Here is a 20,174-nt window from a genome sequence, read left to right as displayed (position 1 = left end):
TCTGAGCAGGGTGCAGTGGCTCACGCCAGTAATCCCACCGCTTTGGGAAGCTAAGGGAGGCAGATCACCTAAGGTCAGAAGTTTGAGACCAGCCTGGCCAACATGGTGAAACCCCCATCTCTACTACAAATACAAATCCCAGCTACTCAGGAGGCTGAGGCAGGAGAATCCCTTGAACCCAGGAGGCAGAGGTTGTACAGTGAGCTGAGATCTCTCACCATTGCACTCCAGCCTGGGTTACAAGAGCAAAACTCTGTTTTAATAAAAAGCTCTTTTATGTTCTGTCTTTATTCATCCATTCTATAAAAATCAAAATTGGATATTACAGGGATGTTTTAGACAAGAAACTGGAATAAGTGGACCCACTCTCCAAGAATGGACTTTATGCCTATAACCAAAAGATCACAAAGTGAGACAGGGCGAAGTGGCTGACACCTGTAGTCCCATCTAGTAGGGAGGCTAAGATGAGAGGCTTATTTCAGCCCAGGAGGTTGATGATGCCTTCACCTGAGACTGCACCACTGCACTTCAAGTACGCCAGCCTAAATGATACAGTCAGACTCTATCTCACACACACACAAAAATAGCAAAGTGAGTATGTTGTTGTTTAGGGTTGGGTGGGGTGGCTCACTCATGTAATCCCTACATTTTGGGAGGCCGAGGTGGGTGGATCATGAGGTCAGGTGTTGGTGACCAGCCTGGCCAATATGGTGAAACCCCGTCTCTACTAAAAATACAAGTTAGTCAGGCATGGTGGCAGGCTCCTCTAGTCCCAGCTACTCGGGAGACTGAGGGAGGAGAATCACTTGAACCTGTGACGTGGAGGTTGCACTGAGCTGAGATTGCAAGACTGCACTCCAGACTAGGTGACCGAGTGAGACTCCATCTCAAAATATATATATTTATTTATATAAATATATATATATGTATTTAAGTTTAAAATAAAGTGTTTAGATATATATCATATTTTATTATTTTCCACATTAACGCACTTCTTCAATAACTAAACATCTACGATTCCCTAACATATAAAAAAAATTCCCTAACATATAAAATAAATCTTCTAAAAACATGGTACAGGGCCAGGCGCGGTGGCTCACGCCTGTAATCCCAGCACTTTGGGAGGCCGAGGCGGGTGGATCACAAGGTCAGGAGTTCAAGACCAGCCTGGCCAAAATGTTGAAACCCCATCTCTACTAAAAATACAAAAATTAGCTGCGCGCGGTGGCATGCGCCTGTAATCCCAGCTACTCAGGAGGCTGAGGCAGGAGAATCACTTGAACCTGGGAGGCAGAGGTTGCAGTGAGCAGAGATCGTGCCATTGCACTCCAGCCTGGGTGACAGAGTGAGACTCTGTCTCCAAAAACATGGTGTAAGGCCAGGCACAGTGGCTTACACCAGTAATCCCAGCACTTTGGGAGGCCACAGTGGAAGACTTACATGAGCCCAAGAATTTGAGACCATCCTAGGTGACATAGGGAAATCCTGTCTCTACAAAACAGTTTTAAGTAAATTAGCTGATCATGACAGCACGCACCTGTGGTCCCAGCTACTTAGGTGGCAGAAGTGGGAGGATCATTTGAGCCCTGGAGTTCTAGGCTGCAGTTAGCTATGATTATGCCACTGCACTCCAGCCTGGGTGACAGAGTGAGAACCTGTCTCAGAAAAATAATAATAATAACAAAACATGGTAGAAAAAAATGACTGATATGCTAAAATACTGACAACACATTTAGGTGAAAAGGGAGATTAGAACAAAATGTTCAGTACATTCACATCTTAGTAAAGTATGCCTTGTTACATATGACTAAATAGAAATCCAACAGGAGTCTGGTACAAAATCCTAACAATTCCTCCCAGGCATGAACTAACAGATAACTTTATTTACTTCACTTCCTTCCGCTTTCCTTGGACTTCCCATATCTTCTTTTTTTTTTTTTTTTGCTACCATGCAACAAAACTTTTATTAACATTTTGAACAGGTTCAGCTGTCACTGAAACTTGTTAATTTCTAAACTTAAGTTGGGGCAAATGGCTATAATGCAGAGTATTGCCATCACTGGGCACTTCGAATGCAAGACTGAAGAATTAACAGCCACCCCTCAGACGCAGGACCAGGTGCAGGGTCGACTCTTTCTGGATGTTGTAATCAGAAAGAGTGTGGCCATCTTCCAGCTGCTTGCCTGCAAAGATGAGCCTCTGCTGGTCGAGGGGGATGCCTTCTTTATCTTGGATCTTGGCCTTCACATTTTCAATGGTGTCACTGGGCTCCACTTCCAGGGTGATGGTCTTGCCAGTCAGGGTCTTCACGAAGATCTGCATACCGCCTCTCAGACGCAGGACCAGGTGCAGGGTCGACTCTTTCTGGATGTTGTAGTCAGAAAGAGTGCGGCCATCTTCCAGCTGCTTGCCTGCAAAGACGAGCCTCTGCTGGTCGGGGGGGATGCCTTCCTTATCCTGGATCTTGGCCTTCACATTTTCGATGGTGTCACTGGGCTCTACCTCCAGGGTGATGGTCTTGCCGGTCAGGGTCTCTGCTCACTGCAACCTCCTGGTTCAAGGGATTTCCCTGCCTCAGCCTCCTGAGTAGATGGGACTACGGGCGGGTGCCACCATGCCCAGCTAATTTTTATTTTGTATTTTAGTAGATACAGGTTTCACCATGTTGGCCAGGATGGTCTCGCTCTTCTGACGTCATGATCTGCCCACCTCTGACTCCCAAAGTGCTGGCATTGCACGGAAGAGCCACAGCACCTGGCCAGATTACTTTTATAATCAGAGGAAATGTTACTTAAGTTTGTGTCAGTCTTTTCAACTCTTCTTGTGGAAATGTTACTAAACAGATAATCAAAAAATGATTGTGACAGAAAAGGCCTTTGGTGCTACATGAGCACATGGAGGCCACTCAGTGAGAGACAAACTGTTTCTCTGTGGCTCACACCTGTAATCCTAGCACTTTGGGAGGCCGAGGTGGGTGGATCACCTGAGGTCAGGAGTTCAAGACCAGCCTGGCCATCATGGTGAAACCACACCTTTAAAAAAAAAAAAAAAGAAAAGAAAAAAGAAACTGTTTCTGTGGAGAATGGACTGCAGTGACACGGAAGAAACCTGGGAATGACTGAACTTCCTCTGCAGGATAAACCACAGGGGAGTGCACAGCACCCCTGCCACCTCAGTGTGGGGGACACCAGGAGACACGCCAGGGAGGAGGGGGGCAGGGCAGAGCTGGGGGAAAGCTCTGGAAAGGTCAGAGCCTGGGTTGATCCTGGTCAGCTTTCTGACTTCTTTCTGCTCATCCTCTATCACAGCTGCTCATAATGTTTCCTTTTCTCAGAGCCTAGGGCTTAAGTGAGGAGTTGTTATTGAACCAGAGACCAGGGTGCAAAGGACAAGCACCTGCGTTGAAAGGCGCTGTATCCTAGAACCACAGGGGACGCACAGTGGTCTCATTATATCACATAAATTCTTTTTGGATGGTATAAATACAGGATTTGATGAAAAGAGTCCTGAGTTCATATAACAGAAATTAATAGCAAAACATAGATACAACGATTTATTTAGTTTTTGAGATAAAGTCATCCTCTGTTGCCCAGACTGGAGTGCAGTAGCACAATCACAGCTCACTGCAACCTTGATCTTCCAGGTTCAAGTGATCCTCCCACCTTAGCTTCCTGAGTACCTGGAACTATAGGCGTTGTCACCACACCTGGCCGATTTGGGTGTGTCTGTGTGGAGATGGGGGGGTCTCCTTATGTTGCCTAGGCTGGTCTCGAGCTCCTGGACTCAAGCGATCTTACTGCTTGGGTCTCCCAAAGTGCTAGAATTGCAGGTGTGAGCCACCCTGTCCAGCCTTGAATTCTTTTTTTTTTTTTAATAGAGATGGGGTTTCACCATGTTGACCAGGCTGGTCTCGAACTCCTGACCTCAGGTGATCGCCCACCTCAGCCTCCCAACATGCTGGAATTACAGGAATGAGCCACCAAGCCCAGCCTAGCCCGGAATTCTTAAAGTATCTGTAGCACATGTGAATAGAGTTTCTGAACTGTACAAGAACTTTAAAGTCATCATTGGCATTCACCTGAGAATCTTATAGCAGAATTAGGTTTTTGCAGGAATCTCAGCCAGACAGTAAATATTCACTCAGTGCTGACTCTTTTCCAGGCTATATGCAAAGATGCAAACTCTGTAGGAGTTGCCACTATCCCAGTAACTACAGTCATTTGAATAGAAGGTGCCTGGGGGAGAGGGGCCATCTACTCCAATATCTAATTCAGACAGTGCCTACTCCCAGCCCATCTGGCACCAACCCCATAGGCACTCCAAGCCATGGTTGCCAATCCTCTCTGCAGAACACTTGAGAAACCTAGTCCCTGATAAACAGCAGGAGAAAGCTATACTGCAAACCCAGCTAAATATCAATTGCAAATGTAAGTTTTCTAATTGTCTGACAATGAAAAAAACACAAAGTAAATAATAGCAGGAATGTGCCAGGGGTCCTGGCTTATGCCTGTAACCCCGGCAATTTGGGAGGCTGAGGTGGGTGGACCACTTGAGGTCAGGAGGTCCAGATCAGCCTGGCTAACATGGAGAAACCCAGTCTCTACAAAAAAATACAAAAATTAGCTGAGCATGGTGGCATGTGCCTGTAATCCCAGTTACTATGGAGGCTGAGGCCAGTAATCACTTGAACCCAGGAAGCGGAGGTTGCAGTGAGCTGAGATTGTGCCGCTGCACTCCAGCCTGGGTAACAGAGTGAGACCCTGTCTCCAAAAAATGTCAATAATAAATAATACCAGGAGTTAAGAGCTTTTAAAACCATATATGTGAGGCTAGGTGTGTTGGCTTATGCCTGTAATACCAGCAATTTGGGAGGCCAAGGTGGGTGGATCACCTGAGGTCAGGAGTTTGAGACCAGCCTGGCCTACATGGCGAAACCCTATCTCTACTAAAAATACAAAAATAGCCAGGCATCATGGCAGGTGCCTGTAATCTCAGCTACCCAGGAGGCTGAGGCAGGAAAACCGCTTGAGCCCAGGATTTGGATGTTGCCGTGAGTCGAGATTGTGCTATTGCACTCCAGCCTGCACAACAAGAGCAAGACTCCATTTCAAAAACAACAAAATAATAGGCCGGGTGCAATGGCCTCTAATCCCAACACTTTGGGAGCCCTAGGCAGGTGGATCACAAGGTCAGGAATTTGAGAACAGCCTGACCAACAAGGTGAAATGCAGTTTCTACTAAAAATATATAAAAATTAGCCTGGCATGGTGGTGTGCAACTAGAATCCCAGATACTCGGGAGACTGAGGCAGAAGAATCACTTGAACCCAGGAAGCAGAAGTTGCAGTGAGCCGGGATTGTGCCACTGCACTCCAGCCCAGGTGACAGAAGGTCAGGAGTTCAAGAACTGCCTAGCCAGCTTGATGGTGGGCACCTGTAGTTCCAGGTACTCTGGAGGCCACTGCAGGAGGATCACTTGAACCCGGGAAGTGGAGGTTGCAGTGAACCAGAATCACACCACTGCACTCCAGCCTGGGTGACAGAGCAAGACTGTCTCAAAAACAATTTTTTTTTCTTGGAGACAAGATCTCACTATGTTGCCCAGGCTGGTCTTTAACTCCTGATCTCAAGGGATCCTCCTCCCTTAGACTCCCAAAGTGCTGGAAGTGCAGGCATGAGCCCCCATGCCCAGCCAAGAGAAACATTTTTAAAATGAAATGTTACCCTATTAATCACCAAGGAGTTAGAATTATTTTCATATATAGCTGGAAAATATGGTGTTTCTTTAAAAACAATTAGTGTTTTCTTTTCTCTAGATAACTTTTTTATTTTATTTTATTTTATTTTATTTTATTTGAGACAGAGTCTTGCTCTGTCACCTGGGCTGGAGTACAGTGACATATAATCTCAACTCATTGCAACCTCTGCCTCCTAGGTTCAAGTGATTCTTCTGCCTCAGCCTCCCAAGTAGCTGGGACTACAGGCAAGCGCCACCATGCCGGGCTAATTTTTGCATTTTTAAAGAGACAGAGTTTCACCATATTGGCCAAGCTTGTCTTGAAATCCTGACCTCATGATCCACCCACCTCGACCTCCCAAAGTGCTGGGATTACAGGTGCAAACCATCACGCCCTGCCAACCAACGAGATTTTTATTGATCAGTGGAGAGATGTTCATGAGGCATCACCAGCCACATGTCAACAGAAGCTGGCAACTCCCTGGATGGTTCCAAAGTTGGTCTTAGAGGTAATGAGCCTACCTGCTTGTGAATATGATGCAAACCTCTTTGCGTTCCTCCAGAATCGTGTTCCCGTATAAACCATTTCCATTTTATTCCAGAGTCAGCTCTTCTGGGCAGTAGCTTCCTCATTAGTGTTCCTCTGACATCACCCAAGACATCATGGGTATGTCACATCTTAAGAATATTTAATGTCCTTCAGTCATAGGAGGAGTTTCAATTAATGCCCAAAAAATAGCAACCCAATAATTATCTCTGAAATGACACTTACACCATACTGTCCCACCTGGAAATTTTCTGGTCCAAAATGTAAGTGCTCACCATAAGGCAGCACTCATGAGCTTTTACCGTAAACTCTAGTCTGTGGAAATGCAATTTCAGATACAGGTGCCCCTGGATATCTGTGGGGAATTAGTTATAGGACCCTGCCCTAAAGGGATACTAAAATCTCAAGGAGCTGAAGTTTTTTGTTTTTTGGTTTTTTGAGACGGAGTTTCACTGTTGTTACCCAGAGTGGAGTGCAATGGCACGATCTCGGCTCACCACAACCTCCGCCTCCCGGGTTCAAGCAATTCTCCTGCCTCAGCCTCCCGAGTAGCTGGGACTACAGGCGCGCACCACCATGCCCAGCTAATTTTTGTATTTTTAGTAGAGATGGGGTTTCACCTTGTTGACCAGGATGGTCTTGATCTCTTGACCTCGTGATCCACCTGCCTCGGTCTCCCAAAGTACTGGGATTATAGGCGTGAGCCATGGTGCCTGGCCTGAAATATTTCTTTTTTTAATGACATAGTATTTACATGTAACCCATGCACATCCTTGTCTATGTGTTTTTGTTTGATTGTTTTTTGAGAGGGAGTCTTGCTCTGTCGCCTAGGCTGGAGTGCAGGGGTATGATCTCGGCTAACTGCAGTCTCCGCCTCCCAGGTTCCAGTGATTCTACTGCTTCAGCCTCCCAAGTAGCTGGGACTACAGGTGCCTGCCACCATGCCTGGCTAATTTTGTATTTTTAGTAGCAACGGGGTTTCACCACGTTGGCCAGGCTGGTCTTGAACTCCTGGCTTCAAATGATCAGCCAGCCTAGGCATCCCAAAGTATTGGGATTGCAGGCATGAGCCACCGCATCTGGCCTAAGACTATTATTTATTTATTTATTTATTTATTTATCTATGAGACAGGGTCTTGCTCTGTCACCATGCTGGAGTATAGAGGCATAATCTTGACTCACTGCAACCTCCTGGGTTCAAGCAATTTCTCTGCTTCAGTCTCCTGAGTAGCTGGCACTATGGGTCCATGCCACCATGCCTGGCTAATTTTTACTTTTTACATTTGTTCTGGAAAATCTTACCTGACAAGAAAGCGAAGTGGCACTCAGGGGATCAGAGGAACACACTTTATTACACTGGCGGGCCCGGAGGGGTTCCCATCCAAAAGTCTGGACCCCAGCTAAGAAAAGTACACAATTTTTATAGGTAAAGGGGCAGGGGACGTAACTCAGGGCTTTAGACAATGCAGCAGGTTTTAGACAAAGAGGCAGTTTCTCTTAAGGTTTTCCGGTTAGTAAGCAATAAGCTGAGGTACAGAAGCAAAAAGAGGCACAAAGACAGGGACAGTTTCGAAAATAGGGAGGGTTGCTGACAACGTGCTGACAAAATCCTGGGCAAAATTTCCACTTCATTCCCCCCTTTTGATGCTCCCTTATGGATATTAGGGAGCATCACCTTCTATACCCTAGTGTCTGTACTTAGCAGCTTGTGCCCTCAGAGCACTGCTGTGTATTTGTTTTCCTAATTACGGTGACTTCAATGAAGCTTCAGAGCATGTTAATTAAGCAAGGGCCAAAGGCTAAAAGGTATAATACGGCAACAAGGGGTCCCATCAGTGGGAGGAGCCATAGTGCCCAATTCCAGAGGTGGGACCACATGGTCCATGAGTCTGAGAGGTGCTGTCTAATTTCAGAGGCCCTTTCAGTTAGCCGTAGGGCTGTATTGTGTACCATTCCCAGCTGGTTGGTGTAGAAGCAACATTCCTCTTCATGAAAGGTGCATAATCCTCCTTCCTTGGCAGTAATGAGGTCCAGGCCTTACCGATTCTGAAGTGTGACTGCCACAAGAGAGTCTATTTGAGACTGGAGGGTAAGGATGGACCTTGCTATGTCCTCCAGACTGCCTGAGAGGTCTTTAGAGAGGGCATGGTAGTAAGACAAGGAGGTAGACAGCCCTGCTATTCCTGTCCCAGTTGCTACAGCTATTCCCAATCCCACAAGTAAGGTTTTAGTTGTATGGTCCATAGTGGTGGGACTTGAGCCTTTTGGAGACTGGAAGACTTTGTCCCCCTGGGGCAATGTCAGTTTTGGGGGACGGGAAGACCAGTGTACAGGTACCAGTCCAGACAGTGGGGAGACATAAGTAGGCTGAGGTTCCACAGATGAAAAATATGCTTGGCTATTCAGGCAAAACTGGTGGTGTATACTGAAGAGAGGCACTGGTTTGTTATTCTTTTTCCCTCACATTGAGGGTATTGGCCAGTGCAGCTCCAATAAAGGGGCGGAAAGGGCCACTTAGGGAGACTTGAGAGGCCCCCCTTAGTCCTATTCTCCCACTGGAGGAAGAATCTTTTGGTGTCAACCAGAATCCATTGGGATGAATGATGGAAGGTTGGCACAAGGAGACATTCGGTTGGAGTGGGAGGTGAGCTACAAGGAGTCCACGGGTGCATAGCAACACATGGGCTGTGTCTGCCATTGCAAAAGTGTGAATTTTTGTTGAGTAGTTTCTCAGGGCTTAGTAGGTAGGCCCCCTGTGCTGGGTTATGAGGAGAAGCCAACACGGCTCCTGAACGGGGCTTCCTGAACAACCTGGAAGCTTGCATAGTCACAAGGAATTTTAAGTTGTAAAGTGTAGTTACACTGGTGAGGCTGCAGGTGCCCTAAGGGTGTGTCTGATGGCAGGTTGCACTGGATACAAATGGGGGCCTGGAAGGTTAACTCTGTGCTAGTGTCTATGGGCCCATGCACAGGCTGGCCGTTTGATGGGCCTGTGAAATTATTTGTGTAGGACCATAGGAGGCTGAGTGCCCATCCTACTAAAGTGGTTTTTGTTGTTTCAGAGATTGGAAACTGGGCTAGGGCCTGCGGGGTCAGAGGCCCTGGAATAGCCTGGCTTTCATATTTAGGGTGATGAGACATGCTGGTGGTGACCCAGGCTTTTGTTGGGACTCGGACTGAGAGATACAAAACAATCTTTGGCTAGGGTTGGATTAGTTCAGTTTAGCAATGAATGAGTTTGCTTGAGGTAGCCTGGGATGGTTGGTAGCAGGGGGTGTGCGATGGTACTAGGCTGCCCGAAGGGCAGGACAGGTAGGACGAGTATCCAAGTCATTACGACAAAGCGGAAAGTGGCATGTTACACTAAGCAGGGACAAGAAATGTCCTCTAGGGAATGGCAGTAGCGACAGCACGGTAACAAATCAGCAAGTATTGCCAGAATAGCATCAAGTATTAAGATTTCAGTCCGCATTTACTTATTTGATGAAGATTCCTCAAGCTTCAGCCATGGGTTGACTAGCCAGCCTCTGGTAGTGTGACTAGAGCAAGGCTTGATGAGTTCTCAGCATTCAGCTCGCCAGAGTGTGACTTCCATATGGTGCCAAGGGTCTGGAGCATCAGAGCAGCTCACACTGTCTCCTTTTCTCAGACCCTAGGGCTTAAATGAGGAGTTGTTATTTAGCAGAGACCAGGGTGCACAGGACAAGCACCTGTATTAAAAGGTGCTGTATCAGCTGGACTTGGTAGCCCACACCTGTAATCTCAGCACTTTTGGTGGCTGAGGCGAGGAAATCCCTAGGTCAGGAGTTCCAGACCAGGCTGGTCAATATAGTGAAACCCCATCTCTACTAAAAATACAAAAATTAGCTGAGCATAGAGGCGCGCTCCCAGTTCTTGGGAGGCGGGGGCAGAAGAATTGCTTGAACCCAGGAGTCAGAGGTTGCAGTGAGCCAAGATTCATGCCATTGAACTCCAGCCTGGTGACAAAATGAGACTCTGTCTCAAAAAATAAAATAAAATAACGGTGCTGCATCTTAGAACCACTGGGGACTCACAGTGGTTTCATTCCATCAAATAAATTACTTTTGGATGGTGTAATACAGGATTTGATGAAAAGAGTCCTAAGTTCTAACTTTGATAGGAAGACACAGAAACACTTTAGTTTTTGACATAGGGTCTCCCTCTGTTGCCCAGGCTGGAGTGCAGTGGCATAATCAGGACTCACTGCAACTTCGACCTCCCAGGTTCAAGTGATCTTCCCACTTTAGCTTCCTGAGTAGCTGGGAATATAGGTGCTGTCACCACACCTGGCTAATTTTATATATATATTGTTGGTGGAGATGAAGTCTCCCTGTGTTGCCCTGGCTGATCTGGAGCTCCAGGACTCAAACGATCTTCCTGCTTGAGTCTCCCAAAATGCTGGAATTGCAGGTGTGAGCCACCAAGCCAAGCCTTGAATTCTTAAAATTATCCCTAGCACATGTGAATAGAGTTTGTGAACTGTACAAGAACCTTAAAGTCATAATCGGCATTCACCTTAGAATCTTGTAGCACAGTTAGGCTTTTGCAGGAATCTTAGCCAGCTAGTAATTACTCACTAAACAATGACTCTTTTCAGGGCCCTGTGCTATATACAAAGATACAGATTCCTTAGTAGTTGTCAATATCCCATTAATTATGATCATTTGAATAGGAGGTGCCTGGGGGTGAGGGGTCATCAGTTCCAGTATCTAATTCAGACAATACTGACCCCCAGGCCATCTGGCACCAAGGCCATTTGCACTCTAAACTATTGTTGCCAATTCTCCCTGAGCAACACTTTAGAAACATAGTCCCTGGTAAAGAATAGCAGAAAGGGCTGGGCGCCGGGGCTCAAACCTGTAATCCCTGCACTTCGGGAGGCCGAGGAGCACAGATCACGAGGTCAAGAGATCGAGACCATCCTGGCCAACATGGTGCAACCCCATCTCTACTAAATATACAAAAATTAGCTGGGCGTGGTGACATGCACCTGTAGTCCCAGCTACTCCAGAGGCTGAGGCAGGAGAATTGCTTGAACCCGGGAGGCGGAGGTTGCAGTGAGCCAAGATTGTGCCACTGCACTCCAGCCTAGCACCTGGCGACAGAGTGAGACTCTGTATCAAAAAGAAAAAAAAAGCAGAAAACTACACTACAAGTAAAATTAAAAATAAGTTCCAAATGTAAATTTTCTTATTGTTTGACAAGTTAAAAAATATAATTTAAATAATAGCAGGAATGGGCTGAGCAGGGTGGCTCATGCCTGTAGCCCCAGAACTTTGGGAGGTCCAGATAGGCAGATCACTTGAGATTAGGCAGTTGAGGCCAGCCTGGCTAACCTGGTAAAACCCAGTGTCTACTAAAAAAAAACTACAAACATTACCCAAGTGCAACTGTAATCCCAGTTACTCAGGAGTCTGGGGCCTGAGAATCACTTGAACCCTAAAAGCAGTTTGCAGTAAGCTGTGATTGTGCCACTGCACTCCAGCCTGGGACACAGAATGACACCCTGTCTCCAATAAATAATACCAAGAGTGAAGAGCTTAGAAAAACAGATATATGTGTCGGTGGGCACAGTGGCTTGTGCCTATAATCCCAGCACTTTGGGAGGCCTAGGCGTGTGGTTAACCTGAGGTCAGGAATTTGAGACCAGCCTGGCCAACATGGTGAAACCTTGTCTCTACTAAAAATACAAAAATTACCTGGCAGGCAGATGCCATGATCACGAATGTGGTTTTCCCAGGGCAAGACTCATCCATTACGCTCTGGATGTGCTGACCACTGCGATTTCCCCAAATGTGGGAAACTCGACTGCAAGATTTGTGGTAGTGGGGGACTGTGTTTGCGCTTTCCCTTGATAACAGATAAAAATAAATGAATAAATTAACCAGTTGTGGTGGTACATGCCTGTAGTTCCAACTACTTGGGATGCTGAGTGAGGAGCATTGCTTGAACCCAGAGGCAGAAGTTGCAGTGATCTGAGATCATGTCACTGCACTCCAGTCTGGGCAACAGAGCGAGACTTCATATCCAAAAAAAAAAAAAAAAAAAAGAGGGCTGGAAATGTTTCTTTCTTTCAAAATAAAGATGGGGGGTCAGGCGTGGTGGCTCATACCTGTAATCCCAGCACTTTGGAAGGCCGAGACGGGTGGATCACAAGGTCAAGAGATTGAGATCATCCTGGTCAACATGGTGAAACCCCGTCGCTACTAAAAATACAAAAAATTAGCTGGGCATGGTGGCATGTGCCTGTAATCCCAGCTACTCAGGAGGCTGAGGCAGGAGAATTGCCTGAACCCAGGAGGCAGAGGTTGCGGTCAGCTGAGATCATGCCATTGCATTCCAGCCTGGGTAACAAGAGAGAAACTCTGTCTCAAAACAAAAATAAAAATAAAAAATTAAAAAAAATTAAAAATTAAAAAAAAAATAAATAAAGATGGGGGTCTTGCTTTGTCAACCAGGCTGGTGTCCAACTCCACACCTCAAGTGATCCTCCTGTCAGCCTCCCAAAGTGTTGGGATTACAGGTATGAGCCGCCACACCTGGCCTAGCCTGGAAACATTTGCACCTGATCTAGGAGGTTGAATTAAGTGTCTCTAAAGTTCTTTTACATTCTGAGCCGGGCGCTGTGGCTCACGCCTGTAATCCCAGCACTTTGGGAGCCAAGGGAGGCAGATCACCTAAGGTCAGAAGTTTGAGACCAGCCTGGCCAACATGATAAAACCCCCATCTCTATTGCAAATACAAAAATTAGCCAGGCATGGAGGTGTGCATCTGTAATCCCAGCTACTCAGTAGGCTGAGGCAGGAGAATCCCTTGAACCCAGAAGGCAGAGGTTGTGCAGCAAGCTGAGATCTCTCACCATTGCACTCCAGCCTGGGCGACAAGAGCAAAACTCTGTCTCAAAAAAAAAAAAAAGTCTTTTATGATCTGTCTTTATTCATCCATTCTATAGAAATCAAAATTGGATATTACAGGGATGTTTTAGAAACTAAATTGGAATAAATGGACCCACTCTCCAAAAATGGACTTTATGCCTATAGCCAAAAGTTTGCATAGTGAGACAGGGCAAAGTGGCTGACACCTATAAACCCATCTAGTAGGGAGGCTAAGATGAGAAGACCATTCCAGCTCAGAAGATTGATGATGCCTTCACCTGCGACTGCACCACTGCACTTCATGTACACCAGCCTGAATGATACAGTCAGACTATTTAAAAAAAACAAATAGCAAAGTGAATATGCTATTGTTTAGGGCTGGGTGGGGTGGCTCACTCCTGTAATCCCCACACTTTGGGAGACCGAGGTGGGTGGATCATGAGGTCAGGAGTTCGAGACCAGCCTGGCCAATATGGTAAAATCCCGTCTCTACTAAAAATACAAAAATTAGTCAGGTGTGCTGGCAGGCACCAGTAGTCCCAGCTACTCGGGAGGCTGAGGGAGGAGAATCACTTGAACCTGTGACGTGGAGGTTGCACTGAGCTGAGATTGCAAGACTGCACTCCAGCCTAGGTGACAGAGTGAGACTCCATCTCAATATATAGATATATATACAGCAATTTCCCTGCCTCAGCCTCCTGAGTAGCTAGGATTACCGGCGTGTGCTACCATGCCCAGCTAAGTTTTGTTTTGTATTTCAGCACATATGGGTTTCACCATGTTGGCTAGGATGGTCTCGATCTCCTGACGTCATGATCTGCCCGCCTCTGCCTCCCAAAGTGCTGGCATTGCACGCAAGAGCCACAGCACCTGGTCAGATTATTTTTATAATCAGAGGAAATGTTACTTAAGTTTATGTCAGTCTTTTCAACTCTTCTTGTAGAAATGTTACTAAACGAATAAGCAAAAAATGATTGTGACAGAAAAGACCTTTGGTGCTACATGAGCACATGGAGGCCACTCAGTGAGAGAGAAACTTAGTTTCTTGGAGAATGGACTGCAGTGACACAGAAGAAACCTGGGAATGACTGAACTTCCTCTGCAGGATAAACCACAGGGGAGTGCACGGCACCCCTGCCACCTGAGGGTGGGGGACACCAGGAGACACGCCAGGGAGGAGGGGGGCAGGGCAGAGCTGGGGGAAAGCTCTGGAAAGGTCAGAGCCTGGGTTGATCCTGGTCAGATTTCTGACTTCTTTCTGCTCATCCTCTATCACAGCTGCTCATAATGTTTCCTTTTCTCAGAGCCTAGGGCTTAAGTGAGGAGTCGTTATTGAACCAGAGACCAGGGTGCACAGGACAAGCACCTGTGTTGAAAGGTGCTGTATCCTAGAACCACAGGGGACACACAGTGGTTTCATTCCGTCAAATAAATTCTTTTTGGATGGTGTAAATACAGGATTTGATGAAAAGAGTCCTGAGTTCAAATAATAGAATTTGATAGCAAAACATAGATACAACAGTTTATTTAGTTTTTGAGATAGGGTTTCCCTTGGTTGCCCAGACTGGAGTGCAGTAGCACAATCACAGCTCACTGCAACCTCGATCTTCCAGGTTCAAGTGATCCTCCCACCTTAGCTTCCTGAGTACCTGGGACTATAGGTGCTGTCAGCACACCAGGCTAATTTTTGTGTGTGTGTGTGTGTGAAGATGAAGTCTCCCTATGTTGCCCAGGCTGGTCTCGAACTCCTGGACTCAAAGGATCTTCCTGCTTGGGTCCCCCAACATGCTAGAATTGCAGGTGTGAGCCACCCTGTCCAGCCCTGAATTCTTAAAAGTATCTGTAGCACATATGAATAGAGTTCTGAACTGTACAAGAACTTTAAAGTCATCATTGGCATTCACCTCAGAATCTTGGAGCAGAGTTAGGCTTTTTGCAGGAATCTCAGCCAGCCAGTAAATATTCACTCAGTGCTGACTCTTTTCCAGGCCCTGAGCTGTATGCAAAGATGCAGACTCTGTAGGAGTTGCCACTATCCCAGTAACTACAGTCATTTGAATAGAAGGTGCCTGGGGGAGAGGGGTCATCTACTCCAATATCTAATTCAGACAGTGCCTACTCCCAGCCCATCTGGCACCAACCCCATATGCACTCCAAGCCATGGTTGCCAATCCTCTCTGCAGAACACTTGAGAAACCTAGTCCCTGATAAACAGCAGCAGAAAGCTATACTGCAAACCAGGCTAAATATCAATTGCAAATGTAAGTTTTCTAATTGTCTGACAATGAAAAAAATGCAATGTACATAATAGCAAGAATGTGCGGGGGTGGTGGGGGTCCTGGCTTATGCCTGTAACCCCAGTACTTTGGGAGGCTGAGGTGGGTGGATCACTTGAGGTCAGGAGGTCCAGATCAGCCTGGCTAACATGACGAAACCTGGTCTCTACTAAAAAAATACAAAAATTAGCTAAGCGTGGTGGCATGCACCTGTAATCTCAGCTACTCGGGAGGCTGAGTCAGGAAAATCATTTGAGCCCAGGATTCAGAGGGTGCAGTGAGCTTAGATTGTGTCATTGCACTCTAGCCTGGGCAACAAGAGCAAGACTTCATCTCAAAAACAAATAAAGAAAATATGTTAGGCGCAATGGTTCACACCTGTAATCACAACACTTCGGGAGGCCTAGGAGGGCGGATCACAAGGTCACGAGTTTGAGACCAGTCTGACCAACATGGTGAAACCCTGTTTCTACTAAAAATATGTAAAAATAAGCCTGGCGTGGTGGCGCGCAACTGTAATCCCAGATACTCAGGAGGCTGAGGCAGGAGAATAGCTTGAACATGAGAGGAATCGTTCAGAGTGTGGGAGAAGAAGTAAGTGAAACCAGGTAGGAATTAGCAACTGGGAATAGGAAACAGCAACAGCTTGGAACCAACATAAAGAAAATGGTAAGCACCCCTTAAGTATGTCAGGATCAAATGAAATAAAAGGTGAAATGCTGCCAACTTCTTAGAAAATGAGGAATAATTACTTTTAAGTTATGTAACATACTAAATATATTGTATTCTTTGCATTTTATTTTGAAAATTAAAAAAAAACACAAGTACAATGCACTAAAACTGGACTGAAATTACACATGAGACAAAAAATTTATGAAAAAAAGATAGACTGAGGTAAACTATTGAACAATTATTTAAATGCGGCATATGAGAAATAGTCAAACACATTAGTGGAACCAGATAAAATTGGATCCAAATAAATATAAGAATTTAATGCAGTAGGAGGTTTGTCTTTCAAATGCAAGAGTGGAATCATAGCTTATTCAACAAAGTGTGTTGAAACAACTAGATAGTTATCTAGGCTAAAAAAGTAAATTAGGTTGCCATCTCATTCTTTATATAAAAATTGTACATGAATCTAAATACTAAATGTGAAAAGTAAAACCATGGAAGTACTATAACATGGGAGAACACTGTGTTATCTTAGAGGAGGGAAGGAAATTTTAATCAATACAAAAAAATACCCAGAAGACATAAAATATTTATATAGATAAATTTGATGATATAAAAATTACATAAATTCTGCATGTTTAAAAAAAAAAAAACCAAAAAGTCAAAAACCAGTATGGCAATGAACCAATTTTCTTCATATAGAAATAATTTCTTTAAAAACAATTTTTAAAAGCTAAGTAGAAAAATGGGCAAACAAAATACATATCTAGTTTAGAGGAATATATGTATATTTATCTCTCTCTCCCCATATATATATATATATATATATATATATATATATCTCCCCATATATATATATATATGTCTCCCCATATATATATATATATATATATATATCCCCATATATATATATATCTCCCCATATATATGTATATATATATCTCCCCATATATATATGTGTATATATATATACATATATATATAGCATTTTAATATATATACAAATGCTTTTAAACACATGAAAATATGCCCAACCTCAGACATATTAAAAATAAATAACATTTTAAAAGGCTGTGAGTGGCCGGGTGCGGTGGCTCAAACCAGTAATCCCAGCACTTTGGGAGGCCAAGGCGGATGGACCACGAGGTCAGGAGATCGAGACCATCCTGGTCAACATGGTGAAACCCCATCTCTACTAAAATACAAAAAATTAGCTGGGCATGGTGGCACGTGCCTGTAATCTCAGCTACTCAGGAGGCTGAGGCAGGAGAATTGCCTGAACCCAGGAGGCGGAGGTTGCAGTGAGCCGAGGTGGCGCCATTGCACTCCAGCCTGGGTAACAAGAGCAAAAATCTGTCTCAAAACAAAACAAAACAAAAAACCTTAAGAACATAGTTTACAAATAGGCCATTGTTGTATTTGTTGTTCTACTTTGGTGGGGGAGAATAATTATTCATAGAATTCCAAATTCTGAATACTATATTTGGCTGGAAAAACAGAAACCAGCCATAACCCAGGAATTGGCATTCCCCACACAAGTATAAGCCTGCTTCTTACCATTGGAGCTTCATGTCATTTTGAAAAATCTTCTCATGGCTTATTTAATCTTCCCATTTTTCACCTAAAGAGAAAAAAAATCTAGTTTCCTTGTCTACAAAGTGAGAATTTGAAATCCAAAACATAAATGTTGCTCTAGAAATGTTCCAAACTTTTTTCTCTTCTTTTTTACAGTATCTGCTGTGTCCTGTTACTTTAAGTACAATGTAATTCATGCAAGACGTGAAGGATATTTCTCCAACTCAACTGCAGTCAGTGTAATTTTCATGATTTAGAATTATTTGCACAATCCTATTTCTATATTCTGACTTCTGATTCACTCTGCAGTGGACCATATCTGGCATCTGACCTAACCATTTCATCAAAATTGTTCTTATGTAACCCAGTCTCACCCAGGATCAGCCTCCCTTTCAGAGCTAGATTAAGGTGGGCTTGAATCACTCAACTCCACATCCTTCAGACATACAAGATCAGTGAAAGATGCTCTCATTTTCATAGTTGCCTCTATCTGTGGACCTTTATATTCTTATACACTGTGTCTCTCCCACAGGCTTAGACATAAAACATTGCCATTTTACTCCAAAGAAACAAAACTCATCATTCATGAGTTTATTGAAGATTCAGGTTAACCTGAATCAAGTTAACCCAGTCTCAAACCCTCATTTATCCTGTCTCCTCGGCACAAATCTCTTCTCTCCTGGATTGCCAAAGGAAGTTTAAATTCTTCTTCAATTAGTCAGGATGATTTGACTATCAGCAGCTCATAGTACCTGGCTTTATAGTAATCCACCTAGGGATTCAGCAGAAAAAAAAGGGGGTGATGGAGTCATCATTTACCAGGATCCACACTTCCTAGAAAGCTGTTGTAATATTAAACAACAAAACTGTTTTTAATTCCAATCTTAACATAAAACAGGAATAATTATATACTTTCTTACTAATGTGTCCCATGGATTTTTTCCTCCAAGAAATGGCTAAGGGGAAGATGAGCCCCAGTAATACTTCGTGGCATCCAATCTTTCTACCCTGACCCTTTGACTTTCTGCCCCAGCCCCTCTTAGTTCTCCTAGAATTAGGACTAAGGATAAGTACCCTCTTGGGATATGACTTTCTTCCTTTCCTCTAGATACAAGAAGAGTCTCTTAACCACACCCCATATACACAAGAGGTCCCTTCCTAGTTGCAGATGCAGACTCTTCTGCTGCAGCTAGACTCCCATAGCTCTGGGCTCCCGCTAGATCAGACAGGGGCCTCTGCATGTCAGCAAATTTTGGCTGACCTTGGGAGAAAGGTCCAAAAAAATGGAATATCATTTTTTGATCTAAACAGGTTTCCTGATTTAACATTGGCCAGGAAGGTGAGCTGCACCCTCAGTCTCTCTCCCATCATGGTTTTCACATGATATCAAAGGATTCTCATGAGAGTCTAATTCTCATGAGTTGGGCATCCTATGCTTTCCTTTAGGGGCCTGCTTCCTGCAAATAGAGGAGATGGGTGCTATAAAACCTATTCATGGGCCTGGCGCAGTGGCTCATGCCCGTAATCCTAGCACTTTGGGAGTCCGAGGCGGGGGGATCACAAGGTCAAGAGATCGAGACCATCCTGGTCAACATGGTGAAACCCCATCTCTACTAAAAATACAAAAAATAGCTGGTCATGGTGGCATGCGCCTGTAGTCCCAGCTACTTGGGAGGCTGGGGCAGGAGAATTGCTTGAACACAGGAGGCGGAGGTTGCCATGAGCCAAGATCGCACCATTGCACTCCAGCATGGGTAACAAAAGTGAAACTCCGTCTCAAAAAAAAAAAAAAAAAAAAACTATTCATGCTGGACTTGGGATGACTCTTCTCCACTTCCCAATTCTGAGCTGGAGCCTCCATGCCCAACTCTTCTCTGCTCTTCTACTTCCTGATAGCAGCTAAGGCATGCTCCTGTTCTGCCCCCAAATTAACCTTACTAACAGTGAGAACTTGGAGGAGTCTTCAGGTCTTGGGAATTCCAAGTTTTCCCAGAAATGTTTTGTTGTAAACAGTGTCCACGCTCTTTGTTCCAATAAAGCTCAGTTCCTTAAGCCATTTTGAATGTCTTGTTATGTTGTACCTCACTGCAAAATTCACTAATTTTATCACAAATGCAGGAACTTTTTTTCCTTCCTGTTAATATATACTCAAACATATTAGCAAGTACTGGTGACTATCCACATCACTGGATACCCATTCAAAGTTGTTGCCAGCTTCAAGACCATATTTGAATCCTATTAGGTCCTAAAACTGTGAATAGATCCTGTGAACTGTCTCTGAGTCCTGCTGTTTTGACCACATTGTTTTGTTCCAAGCACAAAGCAAAATCTTTCTTTCCAATGCCTGTCATTGTGCTTCCCTAGACAGTCACTGCATGGGGCAGTTTATGGACTTCAACAATGTTTACCTAATTCCAGATCCACACTGTAGGAGTCCAGCCTTCAAGGAAAACTACAGTTTTTACAGCTTTT

General features: G+C 44.7%; 1 protein-coding gene and 1 non-coding gene across 2 annotated transcripts; one reads left to right on the top strand and one right to left on the bottom strand.

Moving 5' to 3' along the window:
- Positions 1–1,985: 1,985 nt before the first annotated feature.
- On the bottom strand, positions 1,986–6,322 carry LOC120363550 (polyubiquitin-like). Its single transcript, XM_074395671.1, has 2 exons — positions 6,259–6,322; positions 1,986–2,534 (listed from the first exon to the last, which is right to left on the bottom strand). The coding sequence occupies exons 1-2, from the start codon at positions 6,320–6,322 to the stop codon at positions 2,089–2,091; spliced, it is 510 nt and encodes a 169-aa protein (XP_074251772.1). The 3' UTR covers positions 1,986–2,088.
- A 5,673-nt stretch (positions 6,323–11,995) lies between these two features.
- On the top strand, positions 11,996–12,158 carry LOC120363867 (U1 spliceosomal RNA). Its single transcript, XR_005579292.1, has one exon. It is a non-coding gene; the product is annotated as a U1 spliceosomal RNA (small nuclear RNA).
- Positions 12,159–20,174: the final 8,016 nt, after the last annotated feature.

Source organism: Saimiri boliviensis, chromosome 3 (genome assembly GCF_048565385.1).
Source record: "Saimiri boliviensis isolate mSaiBol1 chromosome 3, mSaiBol1.pri, whole genome shotgun sequence".
Taxonomy (NCBI): domain Eukaryota; kingdom Metazoa; phylum Chordata; class Mammalia; order Primates; family Cebidae; genus Saimiri; species Saimiri boliviensis.
Note: the sequence above shows the minus strand (reverse complement) of the source record. Positions and strands in the feature narration are given on the sequence as shown.